The sequence below is a fragment of the Myotis daubentonii genome, chromosome 11 (assembly GCF_963259705.1).
Source record: "Myotis daubentonii chromosome 11, mMyoDau2.1, whole genome shotgun sequence".
In the NCBI taxonomy this organism is placed as follows: domain Eukaryota; kingdom Metazoa; phylum Chordata; class Mammalia; order Chiroptera; family Vespertilionidae; genus Myotis; species Myotis daubentonii.
The window spans coordinates 39065113-39078662 of record NC_081850.1 but is presented as its reverse complement, the minus strand read 5'-3'; the positions used below and the strand labels follow the sequence as shown (position 1 = coordinate 39078662).

Here is a 13550-nt window from a genome sequence, read left to right as displayed (position 1 = left end):
ATCCCTTAAATGTGATTATTATTATTATCATTATTATTACTTTAGGTAATTCTGGGAATTCTACTTCCTCCTTCAATTCTCAGCTTGGAGTTCAAGAACAAAGATGACATGCCTTATATGACTCAGGCCCAGGAAATCCATCTCCAAGAGAAGGAGCCAGAAGAACCAGAAAAGCCCACGAAAGAAAAAGACGAAGAGGATATGGAACTGACAGTAAGAAAATACTCCTCAGTTATTGTCCATGGGGACAATCCCTCATCCACGTGTCCCATTGATATGGCTTCAGATTCCGTAACTCCTGAGGTCAGCCTCCCGCCAGGTGCTTTCATTTGAGTGGTGAGACCCGGGTATTATGAAAGTGCCCTCTCTATGCACAAATAATATGACTATAGCAACTAATTAGATGTGAAATTTTTCAGCCAGGGTTAGTGGTACAGGACAACCCAATGAAATTCAAAAGCAAGGCACCCTTAATTTCCCCATCAGGTAGTGCTGTACAAACAACCAGGTGGTGTGGCAGCCTCAGCACTTGAGGAAAGAAAGGAGATTGGTGGTTTGGGAGCAGCCGGCTTCACTGAGCTGGAACTCTTCTTCTGATCAGAAGCTGGGCCTTTATCTGTCTTCAGGGTCGGGCTCACAATGCAGGACTAATAGAATGTTGAGGTTTGTATGGAAGGTTTTTCTTAGCTCTTCCTGGTGTAATTATAGAGCATGGATGCTTTGTTCTGCAGGGCGAATGGGGCAGCTGGGCATGGGACAGCTTCCCGCAACCCCCGCCGGAGCAGCGTGACTGCCACTGGATTATAGCCAAGGTCTAAAAATACCACAGGCTGTTAAAGGGACAAACAAGGCTTCATAGCTTTGGAGACATCAAGCAACAACTCCACAGGACCGCCTTGATATGCCCCACCCTCCCCTTTCCTCTCACCGGTCACTGTGATGACCCAGAGAAGCTGTAAGGGGAGAAAACAAAAATTGGTTTTGCTCAGGTGACAAAAGGCCTTGCATTATTATCCTAGTAGGACACCTCTGTGAATTGCGTTTTCCTCCAAATAAACACTATTTCCTCCCACTAGGCCCTTTCTAAAGTTCTATTTTAAGGCACAGTTTCAGCCTCTCGTGTAACAGGGTATATACATTGGGACACCCTTTTGATTGATAAATCATTCACAGCTTTTGGCTCATTGAGTTTAAAGCCAATGTTTGCTTTCAGTTTCAATGTATAAAAATTGGCGGTCTACTTCCCTCTGTGATAGGGGTGACTGCCTTCCCTAAGGATCTTACCATATTTTTGGCCTCTGCACCCTTCGAGGATAGAACCTATTTTGATTATGAGCAGCAGCATTGTAGTAGTACTACAGGGTCTTTATTGACAGCTTCAGCAGAGGGGTAAAGAGTGTGTGCCCTGGCTCCAGGATCCTGCCCCATTACCTACTCTGGAACCACAGACACAGTGTCTTAACTTCTAACATGGGAATAATAGTAGCTTACAGGTGCATGTAGACTATATAAAAAGTGTGCATGTAAACCATGTATACTGGTGTCGAGCGCGAGGTAAGCCTTGATTAAACAGTGCTAAGTGGTTCACATGCATTTACTGGTGGAGTCCTCACAACAATCCCACGGGTAGGTACTAAAAGGGTGTCCCAAAATCCACGCAAGAAGTAATTTTGATAGAAAACACAGGTTTATAATAAAAAAGATTGTAAATTTTTTATTGATTCATAAAGTATGCAGTATAGGGTTATGTATGGAATAGCATATTGGGTAAATGGCCTCCACGGCACAAAAAACTGGATTATCATGTCGAGATAGCGAGCACCATTAACTGTTATTGCCTGAGCAGCCGCATTTCGGTCATGGAAAATTTCAACAAAAGAGTGTGTATGTGCCAGCAAAGCCGTGGAGGCCATTTACCCGATATGCTATTCCATATATAACCCTATACTGTATACTTTGTGAATCAATAAAAAATTTACAATTTTTAATTATAAACCTGTGTTTTCTATCAAAATTACTTCTTGCGTGGATTTTGGGACACCCTTTTTTATTTATCCCATCTTATGGATGAGGAAGCTGAGACTCAGAGAGGTTAAATTGCCCAAGGGTACTCCGCTAATTAGTTGTAAAGCTGGCATTAGAACCCAGGCATAGAGATTTCATTGGCTCTGCTTTTAGCTGATAGGCTATGCTAATTTTTTTTTTTTTTAATCCTAGTCTCAAATGTAGGCACTCAGCTGATTTGGTCTACCATGTAGCAGAGAGAATCTGAAAGTGATGCATGGGACTCCTATGTCAAGTAGGACATGGCCTTGACATTGGCATACTTGCTAAGAAGGCTCGAGGGAGGATTTTAGGAAGGTAGCCAGAAGCTGACGGCAGTATTTTTTCTTGTTGGGTCTCAAAGAAGAAAACAAAGGAGGCAGCTTCCTTCTCCTGCTCAGTCAAGCAGGGGTGGGGAATGTCCGGCCCTCGGGCCGTATAAGGCCTGTGAAATCATTCGGTTTGGCCCTGCCAAGGCATTAGAGGTGAGTTAATTAAATGTTTGACCAAATATAGCAGGATAATTTTTAAGTTGATAATTCTGTATGGCTGCAAATGGCCCTTGGCAGGAAAAAAAAAAAGGTTCCCCACCCCTGGTCTAGAGCTTTGGGAACCTGACCCTTCAAGAAGCCACAGTAAAAATGCATCTCTGCGTTGAGACAAAGTCTGCTTCCTGGAGAGTAGCCCCTGGTTATTTATTGAGAACGCAAGTAGAAGAGACCAACATGTCATTGCTGCTCGATCTTCTTCCCCACAGGCTGGAAGGGCAGGGAGAAGGGGAGGAAGGAAGGGACTTGTGGGCTGGCAAAGTCAGGGTTGGATGGCAGTTGTCTTCAAGGTACAACTTCCTTTGACCCTAATGATAAATATTGTCACAGCGCGGACCCTGGTATTGGCTCGGACCCTGGACAGGACTGGACAGCAGCTTGTTGCACCTCTGCTCTTTTTATAGGATTAATACCTGAGCTTCCTTGCAAAACCAGCATTTCCTCTCTTAGAACGGGGCCGTTTCTGTTGACCCTTCCAAAGCTATGCGTGAAATATCAGCCTTCCTTTGCTAATTTTAGTGGCGTTTACTAGCTTCGTACACCTCAGAGGCTCTTACCAGACTTGACATCTGTGTTCAGGTAGCAAAGATTTTTCAAGTTTATATTGTGCAGTTTTGTCTGTATTTGGCCCTATTACATTCTGCTTTAAGGAAGGTAGGCAAAGGAAATGTTTGACTACTGGGGAAGGAAATTAACAAGATCAGCAAATTAAGCTGCTTAGGCTGGAATTCATAAAATATCAGAAATGCTTTATTCGGTCAGTTAGCACATCATCCTGATACGCAGGGTTGCAGGTTCAATCCCCTGTCAGGGCACATACAAGAATCAATCAATGAATACATAAATAAGTGGAACAACAAATCAATATTTCTCTCTCTCTCTCTCTCTCTCTCTCTCTCTCTCTCTCTCTCTCTCGGTGGGTGGCAACAACCAACCTCCTGTGGTACCTGCTACCTCTCGCTGGCTATCTGGGGGCGGAGGTGACAGGGATGGAGGTGCGGTGAGAATGCGGGGTGTCCACCGAGCTCACTCTCACTCCCCCTGCTACCCTCCCCCAGGACGCCAGGGCTCCCATGCCGGGAAGCCTCAGGTGCTGGGTGCCCACGAGGAGCCTGAGGTCTCTTCCAGGTGAGACGGGCTGCAGCTTCCGGGCCCTCAGGGGCCGGTCGGGCTCCCTGTGGGTTCACGCAGGAGTTGGTCTATGAGGCTGGCTTGGAGAGAGTGCACTGCCCACCTAGCTTCCAGGCAGCACCACTGGGTGGCCCAGAGGCCCATGCTGCATCCAGCCTGTGGTGTCCTGCTGTGTTCACCACATCTCCACATGGGAACTCGGGCGTCATGACTCAGGTGGAGGGGGGCGCGTGGGGCCCAGGTGCTGCCCAGGGCCCAGAAGTCAGCTGGGACCTGCCTGCCCTTCCACGCCAGATGCTTGTGCTTCTATCACTGGCAAGGCCTAGGGATCGTACCCTGTGCACAAATGTCGTGCACCAGGCCTCTAGTATAAAATATTAGCTTTGACTATTTTTGTCATTGTCTCAAATATCCACGTCACTCACATATCTATCAATCACAAATGATTTGCCTGTGACCAACAGGATTTCTGGAGAAGGTAACTTCCATTCCTTTATGGACCCTTTGGCTAGAAAAGTACCTTGAGTTAATGAATAGGTACCATTCTATACTCTGGCCTAGTTAGGAGTTGGTTCTGGTCAGTAGGTTGAATCAATCTTCATGATGGATATAGCAAACTAGAAAGCAATAGAGTTTCATAAATATTGATCACTGATCGCTTCTCGGCCTTTTGGCTAAGATCAAGTGTAATATTGATCACTGGCTCCAAGAAACTCTGAGGCTACATATTTGTCCCTGTATAACTTATAATTTATGTAACATAAACACAATTACCCTACTTCTGTTCGCTTATTTATGTGCTCGACAATACCATGCTATTTGGGAACACAGTGAGATGAGAGTAAAGGCAGTTAGGAGGGTTTAGGCATCTTGGAGAATGGCATCTTCGGGTAACCTCTAGGGACAGTGGCTTTCCCAACAGAGTCAGAACAATGCCCTGGGTCTGTGGTCATGTTGAGACATTATTAGGCAAAATGCAAGACATTATGTGGCAATGCAGGTGAAACAAAAACAAAAATACAACAACCTGTTTTGCTTTTATTGTTCAGATATATTCTAAAGTGGATGCATTTTTAAATGGCTTGTCTTTCATGAGTTTAAGTAAAGTATTAAAAATGGTTTTTTAAATTAATTTATTAATCAGGCCTGTGGGCCACTGGTCACTGTCTGCGGGGTGATCAATCAGGGCCTGGTCCCCCACCCAGCTCCCTCAGTGTCTGGGAGTCAGGGGGTGGCCCCGCCCACGCCACCACCACTGGTCGCTGTCTGCGGGGCAATTGGTGGGGCAATCGGGCTCGTAACCACCTTGGCCTGGCACCGCCCACTCACCTGCTCCACCATCCTACCACGGTCCTGCTCTCATCAGGGCCCATTGGGGCCGGCAGTGCCTCCAATGCCGCCCACTGCCAGCACCACCAATGCCCACCATGTTCTGCACCGCCCCCTGGTGGTTAGCACACGTCATAGCAAGCGGATGAACTCCCAATCGAACAATTTGCATATTAGGCTTTTATTCACTAGGATTTTATGTAAGGTGGTTTGAAAACAGGATTACCTAGGGGTTGTCTGTGTTCTCAACTTCAAAATAACCAGAAATTATTTCTATAATATAATGTCTCAACAAACCTGTATCCCCAAGTTTTTCTTATCCCCAATTAGTCTATAAGCAGTTAAAAGGTTTTACCTTGTTCTCACATTTAATGAAAATTTTATATCCCAAACACTATAGAACTAACCTTGTCTTGGAATGATATTGAAAAAATTAAAGCCAAGAAATTATGCTGTAATAGACTCCTAATAACATACTTTCCTTTCTGGTGAGAGATATCAACTAGATCATTTCAGCCAACAGTATTTGAGAAAGTCTCAGATCCCTTTAAAGACCAACTAATACTTAAGTGCCAGATGCTTATTGATTATAGACCAACCCTATAGCAGGTGCCAGTATTACCCTCATTCTACAAAGAAACCGAGTCGCAGTGAGGTTAAAAGACTTGTCCAAGGTGCCATGGAGTCCAAGTGTCCAAGTTAGGACTCGATGCTCCTCTGAGCGACCCAAAGCCTGGAACTCTTCACCCCTAGGATCTTAGCCATCTTTGGGGCATCCTGTCACTTGCTATCCAGACAGGCCTGTGTCTGTCTTTTCTCAAATTCTCTGCCTTTTCTGTGATGTTTCATCATTAATATTGTTGCTGCTGCTATTTGCATGAATGAGAAGGAAATAATTCTTAAGGAAAGCTCCAGCAGCCTGAGATGAGGGCCTCTCCAGGTTAGACCTGGCTTCTAGACCCGCCTGGTTGACGCTGCCACGCAGAGGAAGGCAGTGTGTCCAGGAGTTGCCATGAAACTAACATCAGCAGTAATTGAGGTTCTGTGGTGCTTGAGATCAGGTAACCAAGGCATATGCCAAAGGGTTGGGGAGATGTTTCTAACCTGACTAATTCTAGGCACTCTAATAGTTAGGTATTAGTGATCCAATTTACCTTTCACTTAAGCGTCACTAGCATGAGTGAAGACACAATTTGAACCCAGACCTGCCTGTTTCACAATATATATGGGGAGAGTGGAACTAGGATAAAGCCAGAGTCATGGCCTTCCCAGGCAACACTCTTTCTCCCTCTCAGAATTCTCTCGTCACATCTTCCGGAGGTCCCCAGGGTGGAAGAGACAAGAATGGTCAAGAAATATCCCTAAGGGCTTCCATGCCAGATTATATGTATAATGCAAAACACAAATATGGTGCCCGGCCAGTGTTACTCAGTTGTTGAGTGTCTACCTATGAACCAGGAGGTCACAGTTCCATTCCCAGTCAGGGCACATGCCCAGGTTATGGGCTCAGTCCCCATTGGGGGGTGTGCAGGAGGCAGCCAATCAATGATTCTCTCAATGTTTTTATCTCTTTCCCTCTCCTTCCCTCTCTTTGAAATCAACAAAAACATATGTTTTAAAAATGAGAGAGAAAAAAATGCACATGTAGGAAAGGCACAGTCTCTAACTCTCTGGGAGCCTTGGACAAAGCCTGAGGTTCTATGAGCATATTTTCCTCCTGTGTAAATGAACACATTGAACTCCATGACCTCCAGAGCCTTGCTGTGATGGTATTCATTCTCTCCCTCTGCAGGCAATGTTGGGACGAAGCAACGGGGAATCTTCCAGGAAGAAGGATGAAGAAGAAGTTCAGAGCAGGCACCGGTTAATCCCCTTGGGCAGAAAAATCTACGAGTTCTACAATGCCCCCATCGTGAAGTTCTGGTTCTACACTGTAAGTATCTTGCCTTTTCTTCTTCCTGAGGGATGGCCACAAGGAGCCAACGTCAATTTCTCACGCACCTGGGTGGTGTCCTCTGTGAGTCATAGTATGAAGACCACACAGGCATAAACAAAAGCTCTAAGGAGACCTTGCTTTTTCCAATCACTTAGAAAGACTTGTGGAGTCTGTGAGCCAGCTTCCATAGCATCTACATTTCTGCTCCTTGCAGAAAATAAATAGTAAAAGCGAGAACTTATAGAAATAGAGGCAAGATGAATATGAATCTAGTCTAGCAGGATATAGATGTCATTTTATAAAATGCTTTCCTGTTCTAGGTGGATGAGTGCTGGATTAGAGTTCCTGGTTGCGTATTTTTTGCTTGTTTGTTTTGTGTGTGTTTTTTTGGGGGGGGGAGGGGAGAGAGAGATAGAGAGAAAGAGAGAGAGAGAGAGAGAGAGAGACATTGATTTTTGTTGTTCCACTTATTTATGCATTCAATGGTTGATTCTTGTCTGTGCCCTGACCAGGGATCGAACCTGCAACCTGGGCATATCAGGACAACTCTCTAACGAACTGAGTTACCCGGCCAGGGCTTCAGAGTTGCCTATTGTAGATGCCAGCGCTGGGTTTGGGGGACGTTGGTGGGTATGGGCTGAGCAGAGGGGTAGGAGTAACACCACTGAAGATGAGTAGCGTTAGTGTGTCATCACTCCCCACCTGGTAGTGTCATCGGACAACCTTTCTTGCTCTGATCCAGTTAACATGCAAACAAAGCAGCAGCAACTACTAAAGCAAACTGCAATCATGGCAAATGCTGTTCAGTGAGCGCACCCTGCAGACATTTTCTGCCCCTAAGATGAAAGACTGTCCCTGAAACAACCTCCTAATGTGGTAGAAATGGCTCGACTGTTGGGTTTCTACTTCTACCTTTCAATGATATTTTAAGTTTGAGCTGTGGCCCAGGTCATGTCTGCTTCTCTCCGGCCACAGTGGAGCTGTGCCAGGTAAAGGCCTTTCTCACAACCAGCTACATACCAGTCACTGAGTCAGCAACAGGATAACCCGAGTCTGAGGCCACAGTGACTCAAGTGACCAGATGAGGTGCTTTTCGTGCGGCCCCGTATGCTAACCCTGTGTGCTGGCTTTAAACGCGGCTTTCTCAGCACTGTGGACATTTGGGGCAGAGCAATTCTTGGTTAAGGAGGCCTGTCCTGTGCATTGTAGCAGCACATTGGCCACTTCACGCCCCAATTGTGCATTGTCCCCACACACTGCCCAATGTCCCCTTGTGGGGTACAATCGCCACCAGTTGAAAACCCCTGCTTGAACGTACAGTCTTGAGAGAGGATGGGATATTATCAGAATATAAAGATTGGGCTTTTTTTAGGGAAGCAAAATTTAAATATATTAATATTTTTTTAAATCTCTCTTAAAAAATAATAACGAAGGCATGGGAAGATTATTTCTATGCATGTGTATATACAGATGTTGGTTATTTTTAGCTTGCAGAAAAGAACTTAGTAGTGACAAGCATGGACTTGGGAGTCAGACAGCCTGAGTAGAAATCCTGTCTTAGTAAAGTAACTTGGGACTTCGAGCCAGTTCCTTTAGTACTCTGTCCCCAGCTTCCTTAAGATAGGGGGTAATCACAGTGCCTGCTGTAGGAGGTTTAGTGAAGATTGGATGTGTTAAAACGTGTAAAGCACTGAGACAGGGCCTGAGAGCACATGTTCTTCCTACGCTAGTTCCACTGCGGAGCAAGAGTTAGCGTTTCATCATCCGCCCACTCAACAATAATAAAGTATCAGTTATTGAACACCTACTATGAGGCACTGTTCTAGGTGTTCATATACACTTTCCCGAATCTAATAGTTTCACCAAGGTAATATTTTCACTGCATTTTGCTCAGGTCTGTCCTTCCTCTTATTCTAGGGCTGCCCCGGTGTCTCGCCTAGAATAGGGCTTGATGAGCTGGAACCCACGGGCCCAATGCAGCCACCGCCTGGTGTTGTGGCCTGTGAGCTAAGAATGGATTTACATTCTTAAAGAGTTGAAACAAAATCAAAGGAAGGATATTCTGTGACACATAAAAATTATATAAAATTTACACTGCAGTGTCCATAAATAAAGTTTTATTAGAACACAGCCAATTCACTTATTCACCTACACCATGGCTGCTTTTATGCTATTGAGTGGACTACTTGCTTCAGAGCCCATCAGGTCAACAAAGCGTTAAAAATGAACGATCTGGCCCTTTGCAAAACATTTGCAGGTCCCGGACTGAGAGCAGAAACCAAGCCAGTCGGGGAATTACCCATCCCTTTATGAAGAGCGCTCCCTTCTCTGGTCCTTCCCAGGCATTTCTCTTTTTTTCTTGACCTGTGTTCTGTATTCATTTTATTTCCTTGATTACTCCAGTCCCCATTTTTTCATCTGAGGCAAGTTGTTAGCCAAGAAAGTTTTTAAATCACAAATGCCCTGGTTCTCAGCCTTGGCTACACATTGATGAAATTCTGGCGGCATTGGTCTGGGGCACAGCCTGGGCACGAGGATATTTCAGAGCTCCCCGGCAGTCGCAATGAGCAGCCCGAACTGGCAACCACCACCCAAGACGGAGGGCTAGTTTTTAGCCCAGTGTTTCCATCATGATAAGGGATTTGTTGGAAATGCAAATGCAGGCCCCATCACAGACCCACTAAATTGAGTGTGCAGGGAGAGGAGCCTGAGGAGCTGTGTGTAACAAGCTTCCCAGGTGAGCCTGGTGGTCCAGGAAACGGGATGCACTGCTTTTCTTGTTTCATAGGCGCTGGCGGGGAAGCCGCCTCTCTGAGGAGTGGGGGCGTATCCGCTCCTTCCGCCTGGCTGGCTGGATCAGCCTCAGGAATCCCATCAGACTGGATGCTCCGGGCATGTTCGATTGCGTTTACATGATTTTCAGAAATCCATGTTTATGTATTGACAAAACCCAACCTCAAGGAAGTAAATGGAGATGGGGGGTGTCAACCTTTCAAATCCCCTGGGATGCTTCACCATAAAAGTCAGCTTTAGGTCAACAGGGCCACGTGCTTTTGTTATGTTCTCTTCCGTAAGAGTGTTTCCCAGCCTTAATTCCAAAAGGAGCCCCTTCTACACACTCAAGGTCCTGAAAGTGGAACACACCTCACTTGCACGTAACCTCACTCTGTGTCATAGCGAGTTTCTGGAGGAGCAGGTTGGGTCCCCTTCTCCAGGAGGAAAAGAGGGAGGGACCCAGCTGGCTCACAGGCCATGTCTGTGGTCAGAGCTGGCTTCAAGTGCCCAGCTAGAGAGGATGCCAATTTAAGGTGTGACATGGCCCCAGGTCAGAGGGCATCAGCAGGGACGGACCCCTTCCTATAAAAATGCCATGTGCCGCCTCCACTCTCTAGCGGCAGTAGGAAAAGGAGGCAAGGAATGGCACAGCCCCACCGGGATCCACAGGCAGCTGCGGCAGGCTTTGGCGCTTGCGTTTCATGGTTTAGGAGTCATACATCTTGGTTAATGGGAAATTTCTAAAAAGGATATATAAGCATACCAATTCTTATAGGATTCCCGCTGGCTTAACTAAGAATCATAAGGTTATATTCCTTTTCAAAGCTTTGACATTCTACATAGAGTTTGTTAAAACTCACAAAATATGTGCATGAATACACACACACACACACACACACACACACCATTAGAGTATGTCATGTTGAGGTCTGCGGCCGGCTCCATGAATCTCGGCAAGTTCTAAGATAGGTTGTTTCCAGCACAGCGGCTGCTCCTCTGTTGTGCTGTTTAAACATGCTCAAAGCCCTACTTGTGGAGGTTAGCCACCATCCATTGAGCCTCTGCACTGCGTCAGGAGCTAAATGCATATCCCCTCTCACAAACACCCCAAACCTTTCAAAAGCTCTGTAAAACCAGGAGCAGTCATCTCCATTTCCCAGAATGGAGGTCCAGGCAGGTGAAGTGAAATCACAAAATGATGCAGCCAGCAAGTACTTGAGATAGGACTGAAATCCAAGTTTGACTGACTTCTGTGTCTACATTCCTTTCCCCAAACACTATTCCTTCCACCAAACAAATACGCTACCAGTGGTTAGTCAACAGAGCCAAATATCAACAGTACAATGATTGAAATTTCTTTTGAGAGCCAAGTTTTTTAAACTTAAACTATATAGGTAAGTACATTGTTATTAACTTAATTAGGGTACTCCTAAGGCTTAGGAAGAGCCACACTCAAGGGGCCAAAGAGCCGCATATGGCTCGCGAGCCGCAGTTTGCCGACCACGGGGCTAGGCCCATGTTCAGAGCACAGAGGCAGGTGGGAGGAGTTACAGGCACACCTCGTTTTATTGCGCTTGGCTTTATTGCCCTTCCCAGATGCCGTGTCTCTTACAAATTGAAGGCAAGACCCTCCCCCAGCAAAAAGATGATGATTGGCTTTATTGTGGTCCCTGCTTCATTGCAGTGATCTGGAACTGAACTGCAAGATCTCCGGTTGTTTGCCTGTACTTAAGTACTAACATGCAGAGGTCCTGAAAGAAGTAGTGTGTCACTGGGCCTACATGTGACAAGAGAAGATAACGCTTTGTAATGTCTTGCAATGAATTGGGTAAAATGATAAAAACCAGGGCAGTTAACAAGATTCATTTCACCTGGAAGTAACAGAATATGATCCAACAGGAGAAGGAAGCGACAAGAAAGGGAGAAGGATTTCAGGTCAGAAGGAGGCTGAGAGTACATTTTAGAGTTTAACCATCGAAGTCCTTTTTTCGCCGCTTGTAAAATGCCATATGCATGGGGACTAGAGTGTGTGATGGTAAACAGCAACCAGGTGAACCAAATGCCATTTTAAACACCACCCCACACGATTTCATGTCGAGTAGACTCTTTTCAGGTGAGGCGTTCACGATGTGCTAATGATCCTGAGGGAGTGGGGGAGGAGCTGAGTCGTGGGTTAAAATCACAGACCCTGAGGGGGTGGGTGTACAGGAACAAACCTCCCAGGTGGAGAATGAGCCCTGTGGGCCCTCCAGCACCTCCAAAGCTGCTCTCCTGCTGCCATATGTGATCTCACTGAACCCCAGCCTAAATGCCTACCCTTCAAGAGATGAGAAATCATACAGCTGTACTTATAAATGTGTCAACATAATCGGATCTCCGGAAATACCTTTGACTCATATTAAGAATCTATGCATTTACAGGAGAAAGAAAAGGAAAGAAAGAAAGAAAGAAAGAAAGAAAGAAAGAAAGAAAGAAAGAAAGAAAGAAAGAAAGAAAGAAAGAAAGAAAGAAGCATTTCTCTAGCTCTGTAGGCTGCCAGTTTCTCCTTGTATCTCCAGAACCTCAAGGCCTCGATCCTTTGCCCACATTGTGTCCCATTTGCTATGCAGGCTCCAAAGAGTACAGAAGATTTGAATAAACTCACTCTTCCTTCCTACTCACAGCCCCTCAGGCCGCTGAGCCAGCAAGTGCCTTTCTCAGCTTGAAGCTTTGCCTAGAAAAGGTTTAACTTACATGCCATTCCCCCTAGGTGAGCCTTCCCTCCTAGGCTCCCAGCCCCTGTGCAAGGACCCACCAGCCCTCCTACATTCCGGCCATGTAGACACAGCTGAATCCACCAGGGACGTCACCAAACCTGAACCCCGAGGCTCCCAGGGACACCCGGCGAGCGAGCCAGCCAGTCCCAACAGGGTTCAGTCTCTGATGCCAGCGCCTCATGAGCTCACTCCAAGCTACACTCAGCCACACAGAACAGCCACACAGTCGGCCATTTCTCTCAAAAACATTGCTTTGTTTTCTCTTGTTTTGTTTCAAAGAAGCAGAAACCAGGAAGGAATATTCCAACTTGAATAGGGCAGGAAGGTGGTGCAATGAGAAACAGGTAAAACCCTGCTAGGGCACTGTCAGACCAACCATCCTAAGGTAGGAGGAGGGGGGAAAGAGACAGTATCTCAGAAGAGAATTCAAGTCAGGCTTCTAGATAAAGTCCAGGCTATTTTTGTGTTGGCTTGACCGATTTACAAGTATAGCAAGCGTCTTCTTTTCCTCCTTACCGACATTCAATCCACCTGGCACTCATTAGGCAACGATCCGCTGTGCTGCCCTAGTTCAAGAACCTGGAGCTCACACATGAGCAAGCGCAGCTCTGGGGCGAAGAGGTTCCCTTTTTAGCCAGGGAGACACGAGAGCCTGGGTCCTTGCAAAACGAGTGATGCGTCATGACACAGAGACAAACGTAAGAGTCAAAAGGGAGACGGCATATCGAATTATTTCCAATGTTACCATCTTTTTATATCCTTTGGAGAGTTTAGAGCTTTGAAGTTCATGAGTTCCGAGTCCCGCTCGCTGACCTTGTTCTTGTCCTGCCGTGAGGTAGCCTTGCCCAAGGGCAGGCTCCCGGGCCTTCGCAGCCAGAGCACCGTATTGTGTTTCCTTACAGCTGGCGTACATCGGATACCTGATGCTCTTCAACTATATCGTGTTGGTGAAGATGGAGCGCTGGCCTTCCACCCAGGAATGGATCGTCATTTCCTACATTTTCACCCTGGGAATAGAAAAGATGAGAGAGG

General features: G+C 46.2%; 1 protein-coding gene across 5 annotated transcripts in view; it reads left to right on the top strand.

The window, feature by feature from the left end:
• The window catches only part of TRPM3 (transient receptor potential cation channel subfamily M member 3), a 713055-nt gene that overhangs the window by 625761 nt on the left and 73744 nt on the right, over positions 1 to 13550 (top strand). For all 5 annotated transcript variants that reach the window (XM_059656889.1, XM_059656891.1, XM_059656887.1 and 2 more), the window contains 3 exons: positions 46 to 213; positions 6844 to 6984; positions 13421 to 13549. In XM_059656889.1, coding sequence (XP_059512872.1) covers positions 46 to 213; positions 6844 to 6984; positions 13421 to 13549 — 438 coding nt within the window. The remainder of the gene's footprint in view (positions 1 to 45; positions 214 to 6843; positions 6985 to 13420; position 13550) is intronic.